The 26,926-nt window shown below is 42.0% G+C and overlaps 1 protein-coding gene and 1 long non-coding RNA gene across 2 annotated transcripts in view; both read right to left on the reverse strand.

Annotated features, from left to right (window-relative positions):
* The window catches only part of MTMR12 (myotubularin related protein 12), a 66,485-nt gene extending 57,355 nt beyond the window's left edge, over positions 1–9,130 (reverse strand). The window contains exon 1 of the mRNA XM_033110418.1: positions 8,903–9,130. Within this exon, the coding sequence (XP_032966309.1) occupies positions 8,903–8,983 (81 nt within the window). The 5' untranslated portion in view covers positions 8,984–9,130. The remainder of the gene's footprint in view (positions 1–8,902) is intronic.
* Positions 9,131–10,509: 1,379 nt separating this feature from the next.
* On the reverse strand, positions 10,510–16,905 carry LOC117024830 (uncharacterized). Its single transcript, XR_004423522.1, has 4 exons — positions 16,765–16,905; positions 14,598–14,677; positions 14,407–14,515; positions 10,510–10,578 (listed from the first exon to the last, which is right to left on the reverse strand). It is a non-coding gene; the product is annotated as an uncharacterized LOC117024830 (long non-coding RNA).
* Positions 16,906–26,926: the final 10,021 nt, after the last annotated feature.

The following is a 26,926-nucleotide window of genomic DNA, read 5'->3' on the forward strand; positions in this document are numbered from 1 at the left end:
GGAAAGTGCCCACTGAGGATGGCACAGTCCCACAAGATGGACGGGCAGCACCGGCGCCCAGCTCCACACAGGCCCTGAGAGCGGAGGGAAGAACAAGGGAACACAGCTAAAGTCTTGCCCCTATCAGGACCTGCACTGGTGGCCCACAGCACGCGCACGCGCAGGCACGCACACACACACCCCTACAGCTTCTGGGGAGAAGAGTAATAGCCACTACAATTAACACTTAATAAGTGTTTACTATATGCCAGGTACTGTGTTAACAACTTTCCATGGATTGCCTCACTGAAGACCAACAATTTTATGGGCTAGATGCTATTATTTTTATTCCCATTTCACAAATCAGGTAACTGAGAATCAGAGTTAAATACTCAGGCCAAACCCACACAGTTAGCAAGTAGCAGAGCTCTGATTCCAAAGCCACGCTCTTAACCACCACATTACATTGAATGAGGTGGCCCTGGGTTGTGTACAAGTGCTGGGAGAAAGGTGTCAGGTGGCAGTTAGGGGCTGTCAGAGTCTTATAATTTCAGCTAACTGATGTGACTAACAGCAGCTGCAGAAACACATGGTGATGCCGTCTGCGCCTCCCCCGTGCCTCTCCCCCTTCATCCCCCCCCCACGCTGCTATACAAATACTAGGTCAGCTGAATAGCTAGCGAGGAGCTGAAAGCCTTGGAGAGGGAGCTTTTCCAAGATCTTGCAGCAACAGGAAGCAGGGGCAAAGGAGAAGGTGCCGATAGGCTCAAGTAGGGCCAGAGGGACCCAATGGTAAAGCAGCATTTGGAGGAAGAAACAATCCTGCGCGTCCACATAGCGCCCCGAGATTCCACCCCTCAGGGCTTCTCTCACTTGCACCCCTGCGCACACACCTTATGTGAGGGATGAGGGGAGGTGCTCTGGCCACCAGGTCCCAACCCACCTTTGAGCCTTTCGAACTGTCCCTCCGGCCTGGCGTGCGGCTACATCATGCCCGTCCTCCCCACACCGGAGCCCACTTTAACGCCCCCTTTCCGAGTCCTACCCAGTCTTCAAATGGGCTCTGCAGGGGCCCCTCCACGTGCAGAGAACATCCTGTGCCCTCCTTCCCCATAAACAGGCAGCGCCCACCTCCGTGCGAGTTAGAGCCATCTGCTGACTTGCCGTCTCTCCAACGTGTGAACCTCCTGAGTGCACAGACTGTTTTTTGCATTCCTAATTCAAACAGAGTGCTTAGCAATTCAAGGTATTATTCAGAATAACAGCATCCAGTTGTTGCGTATCCACCACATGTCAGGTCCTGAGCTAGGTATATGTGGTGTTTCTTCTCATGCTCAAAAGAAGCCTGCAGGGCAGATGGTCATCCAACAACACTACCTACATACAGGTCTCAGAGAGCTGATGTCACAATGGGAAATGGATCTCAAAGGATTAATGCAAAACAGGAAATCTATCTTATGTCTGAAGAAAAGGTAGGAACAGAGTAAAATTTTCATCCAAAAAACTGGGTTCATCCCCTTCCAGGCATTCTTAGGAATTGTAAAACACGCTCAGCAAAAACTAAAGCAAAAAAACCTAGCAGGCTCAGGACCACTGTCTGAAACATGGGTTGGCAAATCTGTCACAGGGAAAGGCAGACCTCAAACTACTTCACCATTATGGCCAGGGCCTGCTTTTCTTATGGCTGAAGCCCCTCCTTTCCCCAAAAGCAAACAACGGGGGGTATAGATGCCACCTCTGAAAGGCTGCCCACTAGCCAGGTTGACAAGGAACAGTGAAGGACACGGGCACAGGCCAGGAAAGCAATGATGATGATGATATTTTAGGAACAGCATTTACATATCAAATCAAAACAGCATGGTCTTGCAACTGCCTTTGAAATAGATAAAAAGACTATTGCTCCCAGAGGTAATTTGATTTTACTTACTCATGTCTTAAGTAAACCATTGAACAGATGTGATAAATACACAAAATTTGACCTATGGTAGAGAGACTTGTTAGAAATGAGGGAAGAGGGGGGAAAAAATAAGTCTACAACATGAAACTTGCAAAATGTCAAAGGCCAAATGTTAACAATGAAAAAAGTCAACTACTAAGTGTTCTCATTAGGTTGGAATTTTAAATATAATCAAATCATTCTCAATGTAAAAAGGAACAAAGAAAAGAGGAAAAGACATTTTTAGAGATAGTGAAAAATATTTTAAGAAAGAGTTACCACACAGAGAATTTTCCTGGCATGATACCATGGCAACCACCACAACAACTAAATATTCCACTTTCATTAATACCTTAGCTGGGAAAGATTTGTGTACTCTAAGATTAAAGATTAAGCACTTTCTGAAACCATCCAAGTGGCTCTGATCCACAGCTTGTGAACAGTCAGGGTGACAGCCGCAGCTACTGAAGGCTGGCCACGTGCCAAGTATTCTGCTAAGGGCTATGCAGGCACAAGCACACTTAAGACTCATGAATGTTCACACGTACCTATTAGATAAGACAGGTATTATTATCATTCTCATTTTTCAGATAGAAATACAACTGAGGCTCACTTACAGCCAGCAAGAGACAGCCACTGACACTTGTTTGCTTCCCCTAGAGCTGTGACTCTCAAAGTATGCCGAGGGGACTCAAAGAAGGGGGGGCCCTGCGGTCCTTCCAGTTCTCCCACAGCTTCACTTCCTCCGGGCGTCCTGCTCCATTTTTTACCTCCCTTCCCCTTTCCTCCCAAAGCAATAGAAGATTAGAGGTTGTAAGAATTATTCCACTTCAATCCTACCACCCAACCTATCTTAAGAGGTTTATTTTAAATGACTTCATTAAACTATAAACCCACTGACCTCCTTATGGCCTCGCAAAGAACACATTAGAAGTCACACGCATAAGATACATGAGAAACTGAGGGTGCTTCTCTGTTGGAACAACTCAAAGTATAAGATCTATTGACATGGATCAGCAGTACTATCTTTAAACCTGACAACCGCACTCGGGTTACAAATCTGTACACATATGATTGCAACCATATAAGATACACATACACACAAAGCCTGGACCTACTAAAAAATAGAAATAATTGCTTTGGTTAGGGTAGCATAATTAAGGATGACTATTTTTCTAACTTCCAAAGTCTGCAACTTTATTACATTGTCTTTATCATAAAAATAGGGTATACATCTTCTATAGTGATAAAAAAATATTTGGCCCCCAAACATCGAGTTTTCTCTAAAGCACGCTGCCATACAGGACGGTTTAACATCAAAGTAGTCCAAGGACATCAAACATCCTGTTGAGGATATTCAGAGAAGAATCTACAACTTTAAATTTCTAAGTACAGGTTTCCCACAGCCGAGGATTTTGATGGCAGCCCTGCTTTTAACATCGGAGACAGAGTACGGCACAGAAGAGCGTCTGGCTCTAACATGGAGGGTGTCGCGTGGCAGCTGTTTGATCAGGAAGTGTTGCCTGCCATAGCCTCATGACATCGTCTGATGTTGGATACGACCCAGGGAGATGCCACAGGAAGCACATGCAGGAGAGAAAAAGCAGAAGCTTTGGACAGATCATCAGGCTAAAGCCACAGCTAAGAAAGTGATCATTTTAGGAAGACTTTTAATGTCCTTTAATCAATGACCTCTAAGCTCAAGGAGAAAATTCTGTCATGAAAAAATCAGTTTGGCATGGAGAAAAAGATATACTCTTTAAAAACAAAAAACAAAACGTAGGGGCAGCCAGATAGCTCAGGTGGTTAGAGCGCAAGCTCTGAATAACAGGGTTGCCGGTTCGATTCCCACATGGGCCAGTGAGCTGCGCCCTCCACAACTAGATTGAAGACAGCAAGCTGCTGCTGAGCTTCTGGAGGGGCGGCCAGATGGCTCAGCTGGTTAGAGCGCAAGCTCTCAACAACAAGGTGGCCGGTTCAATTTCCGCATGTGATGGTGGGCTGTGCCCTCGGCAACTAAAGACTGAAAATGGCGACTGAACTTGGAGTTGAGCTGCGCCCTCCACTAGATTGAAGGACAACTGCTTGGAGCTGATGGGCCCTGGAGAAACACACTGTCCCCCAATAAAATTTATTTTAACAAAAGGTAACAGATCTCGATTTTTGCTTTTAAAGTGTCTTTTATTGCTAGGACTGGGGAAGCAGGACTGTTTTAGGATAAGACAATCTCTTCTTATCATAGATCCATCAAAGTCATCAAAGTTAGTGGTCCAATAAGCAGTATCCCACCACTAAATAATCTCAATAATTTCACTCGTTTTGAATCCCCAACATCTAGAATGGTTCATGGTACTAGAAGATGCTGAGTCAGTATCTGTTGAATGAATTAACTGTATTTCCAAGGGTCCCCCATATCTGCTCACAGTCACCTGGTGGATAATCTAACAAAAACCAAGAAAGAAACTGCTACTGGAGAATGCAAATGATAACGCACTCTAGTGTGCAAAGGCCAACAATGGCTGTGAGCAAGTTTCTACTAACACGTCCTGTGTTCATAAACATAAGGGGAAGAGAACGGCCCTGGAATGAGACTGCCCTAGTTTAAATCCTGGCACGACCCTGAACAAAGACTTAGTTTCTCTGGGCCTCGCTTTCCACATCTAAGCACACAAAAAGGGAGGTAATAGTATTAACAGTTGAAAGGATGAAATGAGATAAGCACCGGTCCTGGGACACTGAAGTGCCTAATAAAAATTAGTAATTCTTCGGTTTTGAATTTTACTATATGCCCACAGTCATAGCTGTGGGAAGACTATAGGATCATAGGTCCTCTCCCCACCAAAAGAAATGGCCTTAAATGAGGACTATGCATTTTCCCCTCAGGGATTAATGAAAAAAGAATTAGCTCTTAAGTCTGGATTTTTTTTGGACCCTTCTCAGTCTTTGTCTCTCTTCTTGCCTTTTCTTCCCACATCTTCATAAAACCTTTCCCGAGCTCCTGGGAACCTGGCTTAGCCACTGACACATCTGGTTGTTAGGGGACAGTTCTTAACTCCATTCTGCAATACTGCTGTGGTCCATAGCAGGACACTTAAGCCTGTGGGGCCCCATTTCCACAGTTATATAACAGAGGAAGAGTACAGAGGTCAGTAGATTATCTTTAAATTCGCTGCCAAACCTAAAACTCCACAAATAAGAAATTAGTAACTATTATTACTACATTCAAGTAAAACACTTTAACTGCATTTGGAATACCACACAAATGTGGGCACAACTGCAGCAGACTCTAAAAGCTGAATTTTTCCTGGTCTTAGTTTCAGGGAACAAAACATGAGTAGACTGAAGCTTTTATTCAACTCCCTTATCACAATGGAACGGACTCATTAAATCAGAACTTCCTCTTAGGACCACCTAATTGTCCTTTACTTACAAGCTTTCAGGTAGACACTGAGCACTCCTAAACACTATAAATTATCAAACCAGTGCTTACAATTTCAAGTAACTGAGCAGAGAGCTGACAGTTTTGAAGAATCAGAATTGTCGTCCAGCAACAGAACAGGTGACTAGAAAACCAGTTAATAATCATACTACTTTCTTTGGTTCTTTGTGCTATCTAACATCTCCCTCACGCTGTATGTCTCTGCTGAGGAAAAGGAATCAAACTAAAATGATGTTACAGGTTAACAACTGTCATGGAAAGACGTTTACAATATATTCATTTCTGGTGAAAAGGCAGATTACAAAATAATATGATCAATAATATTAATCCCATCTTGGTAAAAAACATGCATATACCTACATACATATCTGATAGGATATACTACAAGTTGTTATTAAGTTTGTTAATTTTCCCGTAAAAAAGTTGTTTGCATATCTATATTTCTTATTTTTCTACACTGAACACTTACACCTCCTGAAATAATATTGCAAACAGCTATTTTATCTAACAAGAAAAATGCCTCCGTGAAGCAGAGCTCAGCACCCAGTGGTTCCCCAGCACAGAGGCCAAACTTCCTTTGTACCTTGTACCTGGGGCTAAGCTGGGGTAGGGGTGCTGAGATGTTTTAGGTACCAGCCATCAGTTATAACCAAGATAGGCTCAGATCTCTCCATCCTGCTCACCTCAACTTCCAGAGCCATTAGTTTCCCACTTACAAGCTTTACTGATTTGTATGTAACCCTCTGGGCAGAGTCTACAAAACTGACCAAAGGTCCTAAATTATACTTCAGTATTTTAACGTTCACATTCATTGATTTAAGAAAATCAATGACAGAAGAACCCAACTTACTCTGGCAGAGGTCCAATTTTAAGAGTTAGAGCTAAGTACTACGCCTCATTTTAGGCTGTTGAATGCCAATCCTTTCTGAGAAAAAAAAGAAAAAAAGAAGAAAGAAAAAAAAAGAAGCCATCGTGTTTAAAAGCATAATTTTCAAATACGTTATCCAGTTAAGCCCTTCTGTTTTTAACTCGAAGTGCTGACTGTGGATAGACTCTTTGGCATATTGAAGGCAGCCATTGTTGAACATTCCAAGACCTTTTCAGCCAAGATCAAATTCATCACTAAGGACAGGTATCACTCCATCGTAAGGTGTGAAGGCTGTTCTGACAGCTCAATGACCTACCAGCAAAAAGGTGTGTGAGAAACTGCAATTCCCAGCTAACAAAAGCAAAGTGTGTACAAAGAAGTAAGTGATAAGAAGACATACACCAAAGGCAGTAAAAATGAAGGCAATATAAGGGAAAGGAGTAGAAACAGTGACAGTGTCCTAGGGAACCACTCCTACTGAGTGAGCAAGAAAAAGTCACCAGACCCAGTGCTCTCAGAGGTACATAAGCTGCACCTCAAAGCCACTCTCATGCACTTCCAATAATGGGGTATCTAGCAAAAGCTATATATATATGTACTTAAAAACCAATTGCCTTCTCACCCCCTCATTCATTTATCTTTTAAAAACCATCCACAATTTGGATCAGAGCCTTATCCTCTGCTACAAAATATTTTTGGAGACAGATTACAACAAAGCATAGTGTTGGGATCACTTCATAAATTATATAAATGTCAAATCACTGCTATATACCTGAAACTAACACAAAATAATATTGAATGTCAACTCTAATTGAAAAATAAAAATTATATGTAAGCATAGTGTCTACACAGCACTATTTTATTGCAAGAAAACAAAACTGCCAACTATAAGGATCTGAAAAAAATGTGACCACTTCAGGCTTATTTTGGATCTGAACCACTCCCCTTCCCTAATTATCCCTCAAAGAGAATACATCAGGCTCTGCGGGCAAAGAGGGAAAACAAGTCTAATTACAACATGTGTACTTGATGGATGAAAAATTTGAACATTCTTGAACTCTGGCCACATTTCAGAAGACTTTCCACTTGTAGTTTAACCTCACCGAAGAGGGAAGGTTACAGATCAGTTGTACTTCAACCAGGGCTCAATCAAAAAAAAAAAACCAAAACAAAAAAAAACCAGACACACACAAAGAGAAACTGACCACAATACTTACCCATGCTATTACAAGGAAAGCCAGCAGAAAATTCAAGATGACCCTGCCTCCTTATCAAGCATTTACAGAGGAAGAGGAAGTGGTTTATATGTTAAAATTAGGACTAACAATAGACCCATTTCAAGAGTACTCTCCACCGGAGAAAACACACATTTTGAATTTGAAGATACATATGCAAAGGCTTCAGGCCCCAGGTGATCTTAGAGCCGCATTTCCGATCAAAACCTCTCATCCCCAATCCACCTGCCTTTGCTTTGCAGAGATGGGAAGACAGCTGAAGCAATGAGTTTGGTAATGCTTCTGCACGTTGCTGATTAAAGTGTTGGGTAGCAGAACAGAAAACACCTTCAGGAATCCAAAATGAGAATGCATCTAACCTGGCATTTGTACCAGGAGCTATTGATGAAGAAGCCCTCAGCAGGGCCTACAAGTTGTAACCTTTCCGCCTCCTCTCCTATGACTGGCCCCATCACCTACTGGGCTTCCGAAGGACTGGCTTCCTTGATGCTCCTCCAACACTCCTCACTCCTTCCTCTACCAGCAGATCATTTTCCCTCAGATCCTAAGCATTCTTCAAGTTTTAGATCAAATGCCATTGTTGCAAAGAGGAAGAAGGTGATACTTTTCCCCATGATACTTACCACCTTCTAATATACCATATAATTTACTTATATCTATTTTATCTATAGTTGACTCCCCTCTCTCAAATAAGCACCAGGAAAGCAGGGATAGTTGTATTCACTGATGTATATCCCAAACGTTTAGAATAGCACCTGGCACAGAGTTGGAGCTCAAAAAATATTTTCTGAATGAATGAACAGTAAAACTCCAGGAAGAAAGCAAAAGGTAGAAAGAGTGAGGATGAGTGGGTGAAATGAAAGGGGGGAAAGCGACAGAGGAGAATTCATAAGGGAGAGGGTAAAGACTGGCCGCGGCCGGGTTGCTCCCTGCAGTGCTAATGGGAGGCGAGAGGCGGTGCACAGTATCCCGGCAGCGGCATCAAATAGCACTCTTAGCAGCAGGCAGCTGAGATAGGCGAGCTCTGAAGACTCACAGAAAAATTACAAGGGCAGGGCTGAGCAGACCCACCCGGGCGGCGGGCTCTAGGCAGGCCCTACGGGAGTCTGGACCACCCAGCCCTTCTCCCGCGGTGCCTAGAACCTCAGCTCCTCTACAAAGTACCCAGGGGCGTCTCGGGCCGCAGTACCTTCCCGGCTCGGGCCCCTTCACCTGGTCGCCAGCGAGCCGGGCCCTGCGCTAGGGCACCTGCCTGCCTGCTCCGGGGGTCCCCACCCTGGCCCACGGGAGGCCCCAGGGCGCCCGTGCTGGCCTCACCCCGCCCGGTTCCCCCTCGCACACCGGCAGGAAGCGCCCGCGCTCTCTCCGCAGCGGGGAAGGGGCTCTCGGCGCCCCTAACCCCCGCCGCTCCAGCCAGACGCACCGCCTGCGCAGCACCCGCTCACCTCCGGGCGCACGTACGACACGAAGGACGGCTTGGGCGCCTTGGTGCCGCCGCCACCGCCGACTACCCCTTTCCCCAGCATACCACCGCCCTGGGAAGCAGCGACGCGCGGCAATAGAAGTGGCTAGTAGGACTCCAGCAGCGGCGGTAGCCACCAGCACTGGCGGCTGGGGCTCCGCCCATCCCCAGGCCCGCGACGGCCGCGGCGCCGCCCGCATCCGGCTCCGCCGCCAACACCACTCGCACCGCCCAGGTCCGTAGGCCCCGCCCATTCCCCGCGAGTTGGAAAACTGCAGTCGGAGGCCACACCCCCTCAACTAGCTGCAGACGAGTCTGACTGGCGGAGATTCGCCTTCCGAGATAGGTTCTACTTCACACTCCTGCGGCAAAGCCCGCCCCGCTGCATTCTCTGATTGGCCAGCGGCGCTGCCGGCAGAGCCCTCACGCCAAGTCCCTTCTTGAATGAACCTGGAGAGATGTTCCCTCTGACCAATCCAGAGAGCGTTCTCTCCGGACTCCTCGGCCATTGGATAACAAGAATGTCTTCGTCGTCCAATGATCCTGCGGTCACCAAGTTAGGAGCAGTGGTTCATAGCAGTCGATCTTTTTTCGTTGCTTGTGGTTTTGGAATAAAACTTCCCAAAAGTGTGGTGTATCGAATCTCTTGTCCCCGTATGAATTCCAAATCCACATTAATGACGTTCAGGTTTATTATTTTAAATGTAGACAAAATGAGACAAACCAAAAATTAACAGGCACTTAGGAATAGGTTTGAATGTTTGATTATAAAGGGCATTTCGATCTCATTTTCCAAACTTTTTTGTTTGTTTCTTTGTGTTTTGAATATCAAAAGCCCTGAAGAAATTTCTTATCCACTTCCCAAAGTTATCAATAAAAAACTAATTTTTAGAGAAAATTGCAAGGCAAATTCATTTAAATAACATATTTGGCGCTAAAGCATTGTGTTTGACACAAATAAGACAGGAAACAGCTCTCAAAAAATTCAGTCTAGTGGGAAACACTAATAAATATTTGCAGTTAATTTTTCCTACAGTGTCAGGCACTGTGCTAAGCATTAGTCTCATCAAGGACTTATCCTCTTCATTACCATGAGTCCCCATCACCACTGCCTCTCCCAGAGACACTCCAAATAAACATAAAATCTAAGCGAAAATGAATATGCTTACTTTTTTCAAACAGTATCGAGACAAGTCCTGTAGCCTCATTTCCAACTAGATTGCCATCGTTAAGACTCCAGTACATAAGCACTGGGGCCACTATGGAGCTGCATTATCCCTGTTTTCAGGCGAAAAATAAAAACCATGCAAGTAGTCACTGATGGAGCTGGAATTCCAGTCCAAGTTTGTCTAATTCCAAAGCCCAAGTTCTTAACATTATACAAATTAGGGCAGAGCACAGTGAAAGGGTGTCAATTCTATTTGTGAAGGCCAAGTCAGGCTTCATAAAGAAAGGAGGTGGTGGGCTGGCCTGGTGGCTCAGGCAGTTGGAGCTCCTGGCGGAGGGCTGCCGGTTCTATTCCCACTTGTGCCAGTGGGCTCTCAACCACAAGGGTGCCGGTTCATTTCCTGGATTCCTGCAAGGGATGGTGGGCTGCGCCCCCTGCAACTAACAATGGCAACTGGACCTGGAGCTGAACTGCGCCTTCCACAGCTAAGACTGAAAGGACAAGAACTTGACTTGGAAAAAGTCCTGGAAGTACACACTGTTCCCCAATAAAGTCCTGTTCCCCTTCCCCAATAAAATCTTAAAAAAAAAAAAAACACTCCTTAGAATCTGAAAGAAAGAAAGAGAGAGAGAGAGAGAGAGAGAGAGAGAGAGAGAGAGAGAGAAGAAAGAGAGAAAGAGAGAAAGAGAGAAAGAGAGAAAGAGAGAAAGAGAGAAAGAGAGAAAGAGAGAAAGAGAGAAAGAGAGAAAGAGAGAAAGAAAGAAAGAAAGAAAGAAAGAAAGAAAGAAAGAAAGAAAGAAAGAAAGAAAGAAAGAAAGGAGGTGTTGAAGAATGAAGCTAAGCTATTTGTCAGGACTGAAAATACCACTTTACATTTCACAGCAGTTTTTACTTTTCAAAATGAAATGGCAAGGCAGATTTTTACACACTGAGCAAATTTTTACTTCCTTATTTTTCAAAGGACCTTGAGTTTCCATGATCTTCCTCCATAGTCAGTATGTTAGCGTAGGTAACATACTATGGCCGGGGCTGACTTCTTGGACATGCAGCTAGTGCAGACACACAGGGCCTGCTTGGGGTTTAGGGCTCTGCGGTTGTGGCCTTGAAATTCTAGATCATTTCATCTCTGAGTTTTTAAAGTGAAGTTTGATGGGATAATGGAACAAGCCCAGAAGTCTTGGAGCCTCAGCTCCTGCGCTGTCCCACTTCCCATCCTCTCCCCACCTCCTGATGGATGCCCACTATGCATCCTCCCCAGCCAAACCACAGACTGCTGCCAACTTCCATCAGGGCAGCAGCCCAGCCTCATTGCCTGGGAGGGGTGAGGGAGGAGTCTCGTGTTCTGTCATTGCCATCCACCCCTCACCCCCATGGGTGACTGGGCACTGCCTAGTAGAGGATGAGGGTCGGGCACAGTCCCCTAACCCATTTCTGTATCTCTGGGTGGGGTAAGCAACCAACTTACCCTAGGCTGGCAGCACCATGGTAACTGGCCAGGGCCTCTCACCCACCCCCATTCAGATACTGAGTGTGTCCAGATACTGACTCCAATCCCTTGGGGGTTGTCTATACCGGTGGGAAGGGGAATTGACTTCCCTGACCCATGCTAGGACCCCACATTTTCATTTTGCACTGGGCCCTGCAAGTGCTGTAGCTGGCCCTGCCTACGTACACCCTTTACCTGTGTCCCTGCACAAGTTACTTCATCTCTCTGTGCCTCTGTTTCTATCTAGGATGCTAGGAGCAACAAAGGTAATGACCTCATGTGGTTGGAGATTGTTTTGAAGATTAAGCGAGGTGTCTAGCTGATGCCTGGTAGGCAGCAACAACTATTAGGTTGGTGCAAAAGTAATTGCGGTTTTTGCAACTATTTTTAACCTTTTAAACCGCGATTACTTTTGCATCAACCTAATAAATAGGTGCTGTCTGTCCTTCGTACAATCCAACCAAGTAGGACATAATTTGCCCCTTTGCCCAGACTGTAGAAAGGGAAGCAAAGCGACTTCTCTCAATAATCAACTGTGGGACTTAGCTAAACAAAGAGGTTTCATTTGTTTGCTTGTTTGTTTTATTTTTAACTTCTGGCCCAATCTTTGAACCAAAAATAATGGCTTTTACTTCTAATCCACCACACCAAATTTCCCTCCCTTCAAACCATCCTGAGTTATAATAATTATTTTATCCTGCTCTTCAGCGTCCAGTTGGTTTGTAATGTGATGAATCTGGAAACTTAACACAACCACTGCATCCATATACTCTCAGAAAACTATAGCCAACAAGCAAGAAAAGTTTTTAAAGACTTAAAAGCTGGCTGCCTCCAGGGGCAGTTTTGATTCAGTGATGAAAACTCACACCTTCTTTCAGGAGCAGTAAGGCAATGAGGACAGAGAATAAGCGAACATCTGTTTCCATCTTGCTCTTAAGATTCTCTCCAACTACTAGCATATTTTCACTTAATCTTTAGGGTGTGGATCACATCTCCTTGGGAGAGTCTCTCCCAACTGATTGAAAAATTCCTGTCATGCTACGGTTAAATGATTCCCCATCTATTAATAAACACAGATGGTAGCCCTTAGACTGTGAAATATTTTAATTTACACACAATAGTTTAAGGTCACTCTTTTCTCCTAATGCTGCCATAAGCTTTCTTGGAGAATTATAAATAGGAACAAGTCGAATCTTAGCTCCCATAGAAACGAGTGCCAGACCAAACGCAGTGCCCTTTCTTCCCACAGGCAACTGAAACCCACAGCATACTCCCGGACAGGGAGAAACATTCCTCTGGCAGAGAGCTAAACCTAGCCATTTCCATGTCCTTCTCTTTGGAGTCACTTGAAGCAGCCTACTGTGTGTGTTAGTCATCTTTGTCCAAAAGTTGCCAGGTGCATAGTAGAAATTCAACAGATATTTGCACCTCAGTGATTGAAACGGTATTAGATGAAAAGCAGCCTGGGAAGCCAATTGCTTAGTAAGCAGGGGAAGCAAGAGTTCAAACTCTAGCATCCAGGTTAGAACCTGCACTTTTAAATCACTTGGGTACTGGGGCGGCCGGTTAGCTCAGTTGGTTAGAGCGCTGTGCTATTAACAAGGTTGCCGGTTTGATTCCCACATGGGCCAGTGTAAGCTGTAACCCTCCACAACTAGAGTGAAATAATTACTTGACTTGGAGCTGATGGGTCCTGGAAAAACACACTTAAAATAAATAAAAGTTTAAAAAAAAATCACTTGGGTACAAACTAGGACCTGATTTTAAAATAAATAAATAAATAAATAAATAAATAAATAAATAAATAATATACAGAAGGTACCAAAAAAATATATACACATTTTAAGAAAGGAAAAAACTGTATTAAAATTATGCTGATGCTAACCACTTTGAGCACCTCTTGTAATTGCAGAAGTCAAACGTGAGTTGTACTCATCTTTTGTTATCGGTATATATTGAGTATTACAATTTTAGTAGTTTTTTCCTTTCTTAAAATGTGTATACACTTTTTTGGTACCCTCTGTATATTATTATATATAACATATTATGTAATGTATAATTATATATTCTTATTTATAATTCTAAATATGTAAAAATTATATATATATAGCATATATATAATATATGTACATAAAATAGTCAAGGACTAAAATGCATGTGTTATTTAATGGTCACTTGCCAAACTTCAATTTTAGCCAATGATCCGGATCTGAACACTTGCCCTCTTCTTCACTGGAAATAGAAAGTTCCTAAGCCTCTTGTTGCAACCATGGGTCTTTCAACCCTCCTCTGAAGATGATGAAGAGTAGACCTGGATTAAGAAGCATTTGGATTGTTCTCAATCTTGTGGTACCTTAATATGAGGACCTGCTGGGGAGACTCAGCAATTGTAAACAAATACACCATCTAAACTGGTCACGTGGTGGGGGTCTTGATGAGTCTACTCTATATAATCTGTATTCTGTCTTCAAAACACAAGTAAATGGCCTGGTTGGTTTATTCACTAAATAAAATTTTACCAATGGCCCGCTGTGACTCATCTTCCAACCTCTCCCAATAAGTCTGGAAGTTCTCGTGAGTAATGGTTCCTCTACAAACAACACCTAACCACCTATTGGGTGCAACAATATTAAATGAGATCTCATTTAATTAAGTGAGGACAGGAGAAACAGGGATTCTCATCATTACCCGGGGAGAGGGGCAAATTGATAGGGTAAGAGGGTGGACAATTTTGCAATATTTATCAAAAATTGTATCAGGAATTTTGCTTCTAAAAATTTATCCTACAGATCCACTTATACATATGAAATACCATATGTGTGTCCAAGCTTACCTGCTGTAGCAATTTTTGTAATACAGAAGATTGGAAACAGCCTAAATGTTCATCAATAGGGACATGCTGAACAAATTATGGCACAGCCATAGAACGGGATACTACGCATCTGTAAAAAAGAATGAAAAAGTTCTTTAGGTAGAAGCTGTAACGTTCAACGGTTAAAAGCAAATATTCTGGAGTTGGATTACCTGGGTTCAAATCCTGGCTCCACCAATTACTAGACGTACAACCTTTAGGCATTTATCTTCTTGGACCTTGATTTTCTCGCCTATGGACATGAGGGTTATGAAGTTTATAATGGCATCTACCTCATAGGATTGTTATGAGGCTGAATTAAGTGAATACAGTGTTTAGAGTGTTGGTACATAAGGTATGAGAACCAAGGTATATTCAGTGATTAAAGCAAGGGGCCAAATGGTATGCAGACTAGGCTATCATTTGTGTAAAAAAGAATGGAAATAAAGACTACGTATACCTAGCTCTTTATGTTTGCATACAACAAATATTTTACAATAGATACAAAGGGAACTATGACATTAGCTGTTTTCAGAAGAGGGAACTGGATATTTGGAGGAAAGATTGAAAGAAGAGTTTTTACTGTATACTTTTTTACCTTTGGATTTTGAACCGTGAGAATTATTACCTAGTTCAACAATAAGTTAAAAATTAAACACACGCATGTACCTATATCATGTAGGTTTCTGTTGTTGTAGTTCTTAACTAAGGTTTTATTGAGCCAAAATGCTAGCCAAAACCCTGGTCTTGGGGCATGGTATCAAAACTCCCAGCAGTATGGCTTAGGTAGAAGAGACATGTCATGTAGTTCTGTTTTTTAATTGAGGCAAAAGTCACACAACATAAAATTAGCCATTTTAAAGTGAACGATTAAAATACATTGGATTTTAATTTAAAAACTAGAGTCTTTAACAAGACCTTGCCATTTCCTGTCTCTGCTTGTCTTGGCGTTGGTTCCCAAATCATCCCATTCATCGGGGTCTACTCCCAATGCTACCACCTCTTGGACATCTTCCTTAGAGACTGTTTGAACCAGTCTAGACCTCTTCTGAATTCCTCAGCATCCAGAATCTGTATGATGCTTTGGCCTGTGAACTTAAGTATGTCTTGGAATCACTGTAGTAGGTCTACGTCTTCTTCCCTAGAGCTATGCCCTCAGCTCCCCACGGTCAAGGGAGGCCCTCCTGTGCATCTTGATATTCCCCATAGTAATGTCCTCGGTACTTTGACGGGATTATCAGATGGATGGAAAAGCTTCCAGACCTGACTGAACCATTGGACACGCCTCAAAGCCTCTGGGACGAGGAAACTGTGCCCTCTACAGGACTATTTAAAAAGTGGTGAGCGAGAAAGTTAGTCTCAGCATAGGCTGGGTAGCTCTCTCAGCTCAGGAACAGGATAGAGGACAATGATAAAGGAGGAGGCTGGGACCCTTCCTTCCCTGTGCGCCTTCCCCAGGCCTCCTCTGGGCACATTTACTGAGTCCACAACCACATGAAGCATGTGGTAAGCACTTGGCTTGAGTCAGCTTCTGGGCCAGCCCAGAAGCTGTAGAACTACTCCCAGAGCTGGAAAAAATTCATTTTGAAGAGTCAGGATGGGGAGTGGGGAAGTCACAAGGCCCAGAGAAGTAACACAACTAGTCCAAGGTCACAATGCTGGTCAGTGCCCTCCGGGGACCTATTTCTACAACACAATATGATTTCTGAACATGAATTCTAATCCACAGTGGTCTGACACAGGCAACTTAATCTGGTTATTTGTGAGCTTTATCTTTGTCACTTCAAGTCTTCTAAGCCAGTCACAATCTATTGCAGAACTCCCTTCCATGTTTGTTCCTTTACTCTCTGGGCTGGTACAAAGCTCCTGCCAGGCCCGGGGTGGGCTGGGGCAAGGTGCCTGTCTCCCTGACTTGGTCCTATTGCTTGTCCTGTGTGTTCCTGGGCAGGGAAGGTGCCAACTTGAGCCTGCAGTTACTCCATTCTGACCCTGTGCAGCTGGCTGCCACGGCAATTCCTCAGAGATGCAGCTAAATCCTCATCCCTGGGCTGGTTTGTGCCCGTTTCCTCTGCTGGGCAGCCTTTCAGCAGCACCGTGGCTCCCTCTCCTAACTACCTTCTAGGTCTTACTTGGGGATCATGGAAAACGGGTATCATTTGCAAACCCCTTGGGAGACACAGAAGAGTCAAGGGGCTTTTGCAAGTTCTCCAGCATCTGGAAAGGCCACGCTGCCATTTCAACTACTCTATGCCTAGGAGCAGGGGAGGGGAAGGAAGAGCATCAGCAGAGCTACCGCACTCCAAAAGTCCCATACAGGGCGTGAGACTCAGATCCACTCACCTCAGGTCCCCAAAATGAGAAGGTAACCGCGAGGCAGGCGTAAGCACCTGCTTCTAACTCTGCTTTCTGTCTCTGCCAATACAACTCTCTCCCCAGCTCAGAGCCCTGGAGTGTGTGTGCGTGTGTGTGTGTGTGTGTGTGTGTGTGTGTGTGTGTGACAGAGAGAGAGAGAGAGAGAGAGAGAGAGAGAGAGAGAGAGAGAGAGAAGAGGGTGTGTGTGTGTGTGTGTGTGTGTGTGTGTCTGGAGTGGGATGTAGAGTGGGAGGGAGGAACCAGCAGGCAGAAAAACCTGTTATTTTGGTTGGTTCTCCATTTCAAATTTCTCTTGACTCATTCCAGGATAATAGCAGTCAAGATCTGGTATCCGATGCAGAGATGACCTCCAGGAGAGAGGAATGAAAAAGGCTTGTTGATGTCTCAAATTATTAAGACTGACGTAACTTAACGCTTCACATGTCATTCAATCATCTGAAGGCTGTGTATCACAAAATAAAAATAATGTGCTGTTCTTTCTTGAATTTTAACTGAGATCAAACATTAAGTTTAGATCTTAGCATTTCTGGTACTACATGCTGGTTGTGGAAAAGTGAGGGACCTGGCATCCAGGCTGTTTATTCTCTAATTTGAAGGAAGATGGCACTGAGAGAATCTTCTCTTCCTTCCAAGTTTTTTTTTTTTTTTTTAATTGGGGAATATTGGGGAACAATGTGTTTTTCCATTTTTTCCAGGACTCATCAGTCATTATCCTACAATCCATTTGTGGAGGGCGCGGCTCACCGGCCCATGTGGGAATCGAACTGGCACCCTGTTGTTCAGAGCTCACACTTGAACCAACTGAGCCATCCGGCCGCCCCTCTTCCTTCCAAGTTTTGCTGGAGCTGAATGTGGTTAGAAACTCTGGCACAACAGTGGGAGGACACCTCTTTTCCACAGAGGAGGGCCAGTGGGGTTTGGAGCCTACTGGTGATCTTAGAGAGAAGGAGGAAGCTATTGCTGTAATCAGTGCGCGGAGAAGCTTCCCAAAGAAAAACAGGCCAAGCATGCCTCCCCACTGGGATATTTGATCTTTGCTCAAAGTGCAGTCAGGACTGTTTTGAGCTTGGCTAACCCATTCCCACTCACTGAAAACCTGAAAGGCTTATTGTTCAGGTGGCTGTAAAAGAACATAGAGGTTGTGAAAGACCCACTGTTTTATGTTTGAAATAGTCTTCTGTCTCAAGATTCAAATGTATTCAAAACTGTTTTCTAAAAATCCTTTTTGTCCAAAAGGCAAAAAGAGAATGTAAGAAATGGAAATGGCTAAGCTGCAAAGAAACATCTCAATATTTTTTACAGAGTCACTTCCCTTGAGCAGGGTTAATGATCAGCCATTTCCACCTTCCCCTGTTTCCCTCCAGAACACTGGAGTCTATTCACCATTCATTTACCTGGTCTTTAGAACAGATTCTGAAGGCAGCCAAGTAAAGCACCAAACAAGCCAGTCTCAGACTTTGCAAATATCTTGCGCAGTTTTAAGAAGTCTGAGAAGTATTATGGCTCAGCTCACCTGGGGGCCGAGAAAGAGAGGGGGGAAAAAACCATTCGATCTCTCACCCGGCGTGAGACATCGACTGAAGAGAAAATATTAAGAGGAACTTAATCTGGCACCGCATAAGGTCAGAGAAGTTTACTGATTCATTTTCAGAAAGGAGTCTCTCGGCTTTGCTTTTTTCCTGGTCTCCTTGTAGGCCGGGGTAACACCTTCCCCCCTCACCAGAGGAAAGGTTGTGTCCTCTTGGTCAGAAATGGAGTTCCCCCCCTGGGCCTATGAGGCTGACCTCAGAGGGAGCAGTGCCAACTACTAGGTTGGAGAAGTGAGAACAAAGGGCAGGACCTAGCACCGCAAGTGGCAGGATGGGAGGCTGGAAGACCAAGTTGGAGCTACAGTTTATGGCGCCCTAAATACCATGCTAAGGGTTTGGGAATTTACCCTTAGATACGTGGAGCTACTGGAGGGTTTCCTCACTCTAATAGCAACACATGACTAAGGGTAAATTTTTTTTTCTTTTTAAAGAATATTATGTAGTAATTATTTAAGACTTAGTAAGTAATCATTTGTGTGGTAAAAGTTATTATAGAAACAGAGATTAGCAAACCTCCTAATCAAATAGAAATAAAAGCCCCAAACTGAACATGCCATAATCATTCTACACAAAAGTAAACACTGGAAACATTTTGGAGGATGGTATATATATATATATGCTCATGCATTAAAACAAAAAACGATCATACTTCGTGCATCGTTTTATAATCTGATTTTTTCATTAGACGTTATAAATTGCTTCATGTGTTATGCTCCTGTATAGTTTTCAACTTTTTTCCAGACCTAGTATTCCTGATAGCGCTTGACACCCTCTCATGGGTAATGGGGGTTGAATAACGAGTGGTTTTTAAGGAGGGTGCACCCCGCCGCCTTTAGAATCATTGGTATATAATACTATTTAGGTAGTTGAGCTGTATTAAAGTACTTTACTTACTGGATATTTCAATTATTTATAATCTTACACACTTCCCAATAATGCTTCAGGAAATGTATTTGAATTTATAGATTTGTATACTTATCTGATTAGATTTAATGCTTTAAGACGAAGTCTGAAGTTCAGGTGGTAGGTCAAAGGCTCTCTTTCTCTTTATCGGTATATATTTTTGTGTATTTAAAAAAACAGTAAGGAAGATCATTTAGAAGCTGACTGAGCCAGTGCCCCGTCTGCTTTTGCCTCTGAGATATTGGTATTACTAGCTCAGACCTGATGATTTTCAATCTTTATAACCTTTGTCAATCTGGTTGACAAAAAAGTCTATTACCTTTTTTTTTTTTAATTTGTATTTATTTGATTACTAGTAAGGTTGAAAATTTGTTTTCATATGGCTACCGGCCATCTATATTTTTTTGAGAACATATACTTTCTTTTGAGAATTGTCCACCCTTGTACCCTTTTAAAGAAAGAAGTTTTTATCTTCTTATTGTTACCAAAGTATTCCATGCTCATTATCAAATCATCTGAATCAGCTGAAAAAGTCATCCAGGATCTTGAAACTTGAAACCCAGAGATAACAAATGTTAATAGTTTTGAGTTAGGACTTTTTGCATTTGTGTGTGTGTGTGTGTGTAGATTCATGTATTGCAAAAGTGGGCTCTTACACAGATACTGGTTTTATATACATTATTTGTGAACATCTCAGCATGCCAATAAATGCATAGCTACATCAATATTTGTAATGGTACACTATATAGATGTCCTGTTTTTCCAGTTCTGACCATTTAGGTAGTAAATCTTTATGTCTGTGTCCAATTCTTTTCTTAGTGGAATCAGATTCAAATGATTTGAACATCTCTATCAATGTCAACTCTTTGGTGTATTATGTTGTAATGGCTTCCACAGTTATTTCTTAAAACTTTATCCTAGGATACTGTTAGTTTTATATTTTTAGTAGTAAAATTCATGGTTTGATTTTCATATATTGAGCCAGGCTTGCATTACGAAGATAAACTCCACTTGTTTGTGGTATGTTTTGGGGATCACGGTAATGTTGATCTCACAAAATAAGTTGGGGTTGAGCCCAGGAAAACGATTGTTATTATAAAATTTTTTATAAATAACTTTATGGGGTCACTTACCCTAATCTCCTCCCTCTCCCCAATCTGCCCAGGATGTTCTAGTTCCCTGGAATGCCCCTTTTCGATCCTTTGATCCGATACCTGGGGCTTTGGTTACCACACCCTGCCATACTCTCCTGTGGTTGCACTCATGTTCCAGGCTAAGCAGTGATTTACCTCTGGAGGGAGAAATATGGCAAACTGTCAGTTTGATGATACTTCAGTTCTGGTCTTCTCCAATCTCTCTGCTACTAATTACATTTCAGAGTCCTCAAATTGCTGTTCTACGCATTTTACCTAGATTTTATTGTTGCATTCAGAGGGAGAAACAGGGAGGAGGGTGCTTACTTCATCTCACCCAGAACTGAAACTCATAAATTTGGTTTCAATTAATAATTTAGTTGCAGCTCCCTCTCCACTTCACCATATACTAAGCCCTCTTCTTTTCATCTCTTCTGATGTACACTAAGATTTCATAAAAACAAAATAATTAAGAACTTATATAATTAAGAATTTTGCCATTTAGGAAACCTTATTTTCCTTTTAGGCCATCTTTGTTCTTTTCAACTCCCAGACTTTTCTTCGACCTGTTTCTCTTGGTCCAACTAAAGAGCAGACAGGAAGCCAGGCAGGCTGCTCCAATGTTACTATGAGACTTTCAGGAGGTACAGTTTGTTCTCTACTCTGAAATAAGGGACTGCCTTAAAGCTGTAGCTTGTTTAAATTTTAGGCCTCTTTCCTGATTATTTCTCTTGCAACAAAGAAGGAAATGCATCAAGTATTTACGACTGTCCTTTATACTAAATGTGGGTGACATCAAGTGTGCTAGTGTATAGGAAACACATGCTCACCGAAGTGAAGAATTTTGGAACTGAAAGTAATTTTAGAGATTCTCTGCCTCAGTTTAACAGACTCTGCCTCATTGGAAGAATCCATAGGCAACATGGCCGGAACTGGAGACGTAATAAAACTAAATACCCCCAGGGTCAGGCTGGTAGGCAAAACAGGGAGCCATAGAGGCTGCTGTGGTAAACTGTCCAGAAGAGGCTCTGTCTTTAAATTTATCCTCTAGATCAGGGGTATCCAAACTTTTTTCAACATTTTTGACCATATGCGGGCCATATGCGGTAAAATACACAAACAGCCGGGCCACTCACTCGAGGTGAAGTACGTGTTGCCTCACCTGGTTTATTTAAGTAAACTAAATATATTTTTGGAATTTGCTGCGGGCCAATAAAAAATGGATTGCGGACCGCAGTTGGCCCGCGGGCCGCAGTTTGGACACCCCTGCTTTAGAGGGAGTGCCCATTACTCTCAGCTTTAGGTAATTTTTGCCACTTAGCAACACGTGCCCTGTATCATCAGTTCTTCCAATTTTTCAAGATAAGTCAAATTGGGATTTTTGAGTGAAATCTTTAGTATTGGCTTAGAGTTGCTAACAGTGTGTGGGCCAAGTAAGGCACAGCTAGCTATATAGTAGGTAAGATACCATTTCTGACTTCTGGCTGGTAAAAGTTAAAATGCACAGCAAAGGAGATGGAATTTTTTTTGTTTCTCTTTACTTAACCACTGACCTATGAAAGAGATACAGCTTTGTAAGTTCTTTAGAATAAAGGGGGGTGCGGAAGGCTGATGGGTAGGCCTTTGGAGACCAAAACTGGGATACTTAAAATCTATTTGCACCCCATGTCTTGAGCATTATAATTCTACAGAAAGAGGTTTGGCTAAAAAAAACACATCTAGGTGGTACATGGTATAAAGGTTTAAAGCTCAGACTTTACGTCAAGTCTTTAACTTTCTGATGATCTGACCCAATTCGAGACTGTATCATTCAAATGATCTTTTGTATAGCAAGTTACTTCAAATTACCTCAAACCCTGGTTTGCTCAGTGTAATAAATACCTACTATGTGGTGTTATGAGAATGAAATAATATATACTTTTTAACACAGTGATGTGGAATCGCTGGAAGGTCTTTTGAGAAGCAGTGACATGCTCAAACAGACGCTTTAGGAGGAATTATCTGGGGGTTGTAAGCTGAATAGTGTAGATACTGGGGGCAGAAAGAAAAAAAAAGCAAGACTGGAATTCGGAGGGACAGGATCTGGAAATAATTTTAAAAAGGGAGTATATAAAATGTGGAAAATGGATGAGATCATTATTAGCATGTGCATATACAGAAGGTGCTGATGACATCACCATGGAAAGTGTTACTTAGAAGCAGCAGTAGAGAAGAAATGTTCAGAGAGGTAGGAGGAAAAACCCCCGGAATTTCAGTGCCATGGAAAACAAGGGAAATGGTAAGGAGGTGTAGCAAAACCAGTACCCACTCTCCCAAAATCTTATTTATAAAACTTATTTTGGCTGTCATGAAATAATTATCAACTTTGAGGCAACTGGCCACTTGAGTTCTATCCAAATCTTTACTAGGTACATAGACTAATAGTATAATAGTGTTGTTGTTTTTTTTTTTAACTTTTTTTTTAATGTTTAAGTGTGTTTTTCAAGGACCCATCAGCTCCAAGTCACGTAGTTGTTTCAGTCTAGTTGTGAAGGGTGCAGCTCAGTGGCCCATGTGGGGACTGAACCGGCAACCTTGCTAAGAGCACTGCGCTCTGACCAATTGAGCTAACCAGCCGCCCCAATAAGTGTTATTTATTTATTTATTTAATTTATTTCCCCCCCGGGCCACATAGTGTTTTTTTTTTTTTTTAAAGACTTTATTGGGGAAGGGTTACAGGACTTTATTGGGGAACAGTGTGTACTTCCAGGCCTTTTTTCCAAGTCAAGTTGTTGTCCTTTCAGTCTTAGTTGTGGAGGGCGCAGCCCAGCTCCAGGTCCAGTTGCCGTTTTCTAGTTGCAGGGGGCACAGCCCATCATCCTTTGTGGGAGTTGAACCGGCAACCTTGTGGTTGAGAGGATGCGCTCCAACCAACTGAGCCACCCGGGAGCTCAGCGGCAGCTCAGTTCAAGGTGCCGTGTTCAATCTTAGTTGCAGGGGGCAGAGCCCACCATCCCTTGCGGGACTCGAGGAATTGAACTGGCAACCTTGTGGTTGAGAGCCCACTGGCCCATGTGGGAATCGAACCGGCAGCCTTCGGAGTTAGGAGCATGGAGCTCTAACCGCCTGAGCCACCGGGCCAGCCCCCACATAGTGTTTTAAACTTGGAAAAAATCCCATCATTTTATATCCATTCATATGTAATGCCAGGACCTTAACCAAAATCTTAAAACAGGTCGTTTTAATTTTGAACATGGGCAACAACTTATTTGCAAAGTGACCTCCATCCATTTTATTGCTGCAGTTAACATTTTTAAAAAGCTGTTTTTTCAATTGATAGTTATTCCATAGCTGTTTATATTAGAAAATACTTGTAATCTTCTTTCCCACATCATCTCTTATCCCTTCTATGTGGTTCCAACTATATACACAGTATGGTTTTGAACAAATTCGCTTCATTGGCCACTCTCTTTAGACTTATCACTTAAAAACTAATGCTCAGAACTAAACTGGGCATTATTCCATAAGCCATACTCCAGATATGGTGGGACCAATGCCAAGTGTAGGATAACTACATAAAGTAATCCCCCCTGGTCTGTGGGGAATAGGTTCCAAGACCCCAGTGGATGCCTGAAACAGAGGGTAGTTCCGAACCCTATATATGCTGTTTTAACCTACGTAAGTTTAATTTATAAATTAGGCACAGTAAGAGATTTAATAATAAAATAGACCAATTATAACAGTATACTATAATAGGTTATATGAATGTGGTCTTTCTCTGATAACCAATCTAACCTAGACAGCTACCAGGTGACTAACACGCGGGTAGTGTATATAGAGTGGATATGCTAGACAAAGGGATAATTCACATCCCAGGTGGGATGGAGTAGGATGAGATCTAATCCTGCTACTCAGAATGGCACACAATTTAAAACTTATGAATTATTTCGGGAATTTTCAATGTATTATTTTTGGACCATGGTTGACCATGGGTAACAAATTGTGGAAAGTGACAATGTGGATAAAGGGGTGAAGGAACTATTCTCTTTTGAGTATCACTGAGATATAGGACACAATCTCCTCTGTTAAAAGGGTTCCAATGATATCTCACTAACGTTGCTTGTGTTAAGTAGGTTTTAACTTCCCTCCAAGCCCCCACAGTATGCACAAAAAGGCAGGCCTGCTTTTATCTGCATTTACATTGCACACTAAATTGCACTAAAATACAGCTCTCTGTTCTTAAACAGCTCATAGCAAAGCTTGAAGTAAATTACACCACCTTGGACTTTTTCTCATCAGGAACCTGTCATACTGCATTATCCTGTGTATCTTTAATATGGAGCCCATATAGATCCAAGCCATAGGTATGTTGTTTTTCCTTTCTACTTCTGAACTCTTTGATATTCATACTTTATATTAGGATAAAGTGAACATAGTAGCTTTGTATTTAATATGGAACCAGTTTAAATACTGTCGAAAAATATTATTCAGATTTTATTTTACATCTAATATTATTACACTAAACAAAGGAAGGTTAAAATTACCTACAGTTAATAAAATTTCTTAGGGCATGGGGACATGATGATTTGCTGAATATCCCAATTAATTTATTGCTTATGTATTGTATGGCTGTTAACACCTTTAATACGGACTTAAAAATACAATTTGGTTTTGCACTATAGAGTACATTATGGTCAGTGCTATAAAGCATGTCAATTAAAGTATGATCCATGTACCATTTGCATCAGAAACACCTATAATTAAAGAAAAATCTGATTTGGTATGATCCTACAGTGCTTGGTAAAAATGCAGTTTCCTGTGTGGACTGACATGGAATAATTGCCAAGGCTCCAAGATACAGGAAATGGGAAAAAGGTGAGGTGCGGAACAATATGCACAGTATGCGGCCATCTGTGTAAAGCACAAGGCGTGCACATTCATGCTTCCAGACCACGTATGGAAGGACATACAAATGATCACACTGCCTGCCTCTGGGATGGTGCCAAGGCAAAGGGAGGCAGGACACATTTTATGCCGTATACTCCTTTATACCTTTTGACTTGTGTAACATGTATGAACCGTCCATTCAAATGAATACTTAAGAGAAAGGCATCTTAAAAAGCACACATTCTCAGGCTTATTCTGAATCCCCTGTCATAATCTTTGTAATTAGGGCTTAGAAAGCTTTTTAGAATGTTCCCCAGGCGATTCTCATAAAGTCAAATTTGAGACCACTGCTATGACTGTTATCTATGACACTATAATTTTCCCATTATTGGGAAAATTTTTAATAGTTAGCTGTAAAATTCAGTATTAAAAAAATGGTGGCTTCTTACAAGGAACTGTTTATAACTTAAATTCACAACATATTGACAACAAAACAGCATGACTATGAAAAAATTGATGTTTCTTGTCAATAAGCAGGAAAAAATAATTTAAAATGCTATTGACTTAAAAAATCATATACGTTTTGGTAGGCTGTTCATGCAATTTTGCATTTTTAATTCTAGCTTATTCAAAGAAATAGAAAAAAATAGTGGTGAAGACGAAATTCTAATTTGGAATGCATTATATAATTGGGGGTGGGACAGAGAAATCAATTTTATTTGGGTTATCATTAAATGACTGTAACATAAGCATGCACTAATAACAGGGAAAGCCAGCCCGAGATGCAAAGAATACTAGATAATTAGTTGCCAAAACAAGTAGTTCAAGAATGCTTTAGAGCAGGTTGATAACCAATGCTGCATGACTAAAGTTTGTATTTTTCTTTAAAAATCGTCAAGAAGATACTAAAGAATGTTCAATCCATGTTATTTCATATAATATGGTTAATGTGAGTATAGCCACAGCTATTTAAACAATTAGGCCATGCAAAAAATAAATAATAACGAAATAATTATTTTAGTAAAAAATTTAAATGGCACCAATTATGTATCTGGATGAAGACATCCAAACCAAAAACTTAAAACATGCGACAAAAACATTTTTAGAACATAATTCCAAGATGAAGGGAGCAGTATGGCAAATGCTGAGCATAAACTTTGAAACCCCTCAATTTCAACTCTATCACTTAAATTGATGTGTAATCTTTAGTTTGCCACTTTGGGCTTCAATTTTCTCATCTGAAAACTAAGAAATATAGCACCTTCACTTATTGTTATGATAGTTTAAACGGGAAAACATGAAAAGACCAAACAAGCATGGTGTCTGTCATTAGTGTGTGACAAATTTCAGTTATTTTCATCTCTCTTAAGATAACTATGAAAAATTCCAAAAATTTACTGGGTGACTATTTAAGAGTAAAATGAGACCCATAAAAATGAAATTTTAAAAAAAGAAAAAGGCTTGCCCAATTTACAAAGAAAATATGTGAAAAACTTGAAAGAAAAACCCAAGTCTCCTGTTCTTGTACCCTCATGGTCTTCTACAGTCTCCTGGTTCTCTAAGAGACCGGAGGAACCTTCTGACCCAAGAAAAAAATTGAACCAATATAGTATTGAATTATAAAATTTTCTGGAAATT

The sequence above is a fragment of the Rhinolophus ferrumequinum genome, chromosome 7 (assembly GCF_004115265.2).
Source record: "Rhinolophus ferrumequinum isolate MPI-CBG mRhiFer1 chromosome 7, mRhiFer1_v1.p, whole genome shotgun sequence".
NCBI lineage: Eukaryota > Metazoa > Chordata > Mammalia > Chiroptera > Rhinolophidae > Rhinolophus > Rhinolophus ferrumequinum.